Source organism: Octopus bimaculoides, chromosome 14 (genome assembly GCF_001194135.2).
Source record: "Octopus bimaculoides isolate UCB-OBI-ISO-001 chromosome 14, ASM119413v2, whole genome shotgun sequence".
Taxonomy (NCBI): Eukaryota; Metazoa; Mollusca; class Cephalopoda; order Octopoda; family Octopodidae; genus Octopus; species Octopus bimaculoides.
The window spans coordinates 60,168,495-60,170,335 of record NC_068994.1 but is presented as its reverse complement, the minus strand read 5'-3'; the positions used below and the strand labels follow the sequence as shown (position 1 = coordinate 60,170,335).

Below are 1,841 nucleotides of genomic sequence, written 5' to 3'. Positions count from 1 at the left end.
TGTGTGTGTGTGTGTGTGTGTGTGTGTGTGTGTGTGTGTGTGTGTGTGTGTGTGTGTGTGTGTGTGTTCATAAATCTTATTTCGCACTTTTACGTTTTCCATTTTCTAGGTCCTGCCGTTAGTGGTGCCATTGTGAGGTGCTTGGGATTTCCGGGGTAAGTGTCCCACCTTTATTGGATGGTCGTGGCTGTTTTTTAACAAAATTTATTCCAGTCACACAATCAATGTTTCAGACATCTACATACACTCTATACACATACACAGCCATACACACACAAAAATATGTGCACCTGATTATAGAGAAACATTAATGTCAATCAGCGTCACATAAGCGCATGCATATATTGACACAACTCATTTGCATGTCCGCACCCATACGTTTCGTAGCTCAAACACACACACACGTATATACATACATACGTACACACATACATACATATAATGTTATGTGTTACTATACAGATATAAATGAAGGCAAATAATTCCCAGAATCGGTAGAGCGTCAGACAAAATGCGTAGAGATATTTATGTCTTTCACTGGAGATAACTTTCTCTTTCATTCTTACCCGGGATGGATAGAAAATAAATACCAGTCAAGACTGGAATTTATATAACCGACCGATGAATTTCGGTCATCTGGAGCTAGCTAAGAATTTCTGTTTCTATACGGCTGTCTTCAGATGTCTGTGGCGGTGTCTGCCATTGAAAAGGCAAAATTACGCCGAAACGCCATTGTCTGATAGTCTGCTGACATCATTAAATCGTGTTGCATTTTTAACACACAACGTTTCGAAGAAGTTGTTCTTCAAGACTAATTCTTACAGTGATAATACAGCGTGTGAACAGTGTGTGTAGTGTACCTGTAATTAAAACGGTCAACCTCGTCACGCGCACAGTGTCTCACTGATTCTGCAGAATACTCAGGCGCATTCAACGAGGAGGTAAATGGTTATTTTGAAAGATAGCTTTTGGTTATCGTAGATAGGGGAGGGGTTATCTACTTAAAATTCGAAAGGAACCTAGATTAGAAAAAGAAAATGGTTAGTTTAGTGAGATGTCGAGGGAAAGAAGTGAATAAGAAATGAATAGAAATGAGTTGAGCCAAACAAATTTTTGCAACTTTGAATAATGTTTTTTCTCTTCAGGATGATTTGGGTGATTTCCATAGTAAATATCTTATACGCTCCGACAATGCTGTTTCTTCGGAATCCACCGGTTAAAGAGGAGAAAATGGTAAGTGGGAATTTGCTGATGTCGTTGTTATCATTATTTAACTTGGGGTCATAAAACCTATGACTAAAAACCGTTTTATGACCATAGCTTTTATCGACCCGGTAACCATTCTGTTTTTCTAAGGCATAATATACCTGGGACTATATTATTAAATGTGCTTTCCTACTTCTTAATATGTTGGCGTATAGTTTGAGAGCCAACAGGGTAGAGGCTGCCCAGTTCCCCAGCGGAAAAGGCTGTTTAAAGTAACTGAAAGATAACGGTTAGACTATGTGGCAGCTAATTATGATAATGTTGCTACCGCTGCAGAGAGAGAGAGAGAGAGAGAGAGAGAGAGAGAGAGAGAGAGCGCACGGATGTTATGTGTTGTCAGGGGAGATCACTCTTTGACGATTATACTCCATTGATTTTGATGCCTGAACGGTGGTTGGCAGTTCAACTCTTCACCTATTCTTTCGTGCTCTGTTGTTGAATAGGACTACTCTGTCCACCATATCTCCGCTCTAAGAGCCCCGTGTCTAATTTCCAAACGATAAACGGGATGTTCTTGCTCACATTTGTTTGAAACTGTAGATTCTCTCCGTGGTGCCCCAGCATGACCATATATA

At 40.0% G+C, this 1,841-nt stretch overlaps 1 protein-coding gene across 1 annotated transcript in view; it reads left to right on the top strand.

Annotated features, from left to right (window-relative positions):
- Positions 1-1,841, top strand: part of LOC106880489 (synaptic vesicular amine transporter) — a 204,301-nt gene that overhangs the window by 200,865 nt on the left and 1,595 nt on the right. Inside the window, exons 14-15 of the mRNA XM_052972906.1 lie at positions 110-155; positions 1,146-1,233. Of these exons, the coding sequence (XP_052828866.1) occupies positions 110-155; positions 1,146-1,233 (134 nt within the window). The remainder of the gene's footprint in view (positions 1-109; positions 156-1,145; positions 1,234-1,841) is intronic.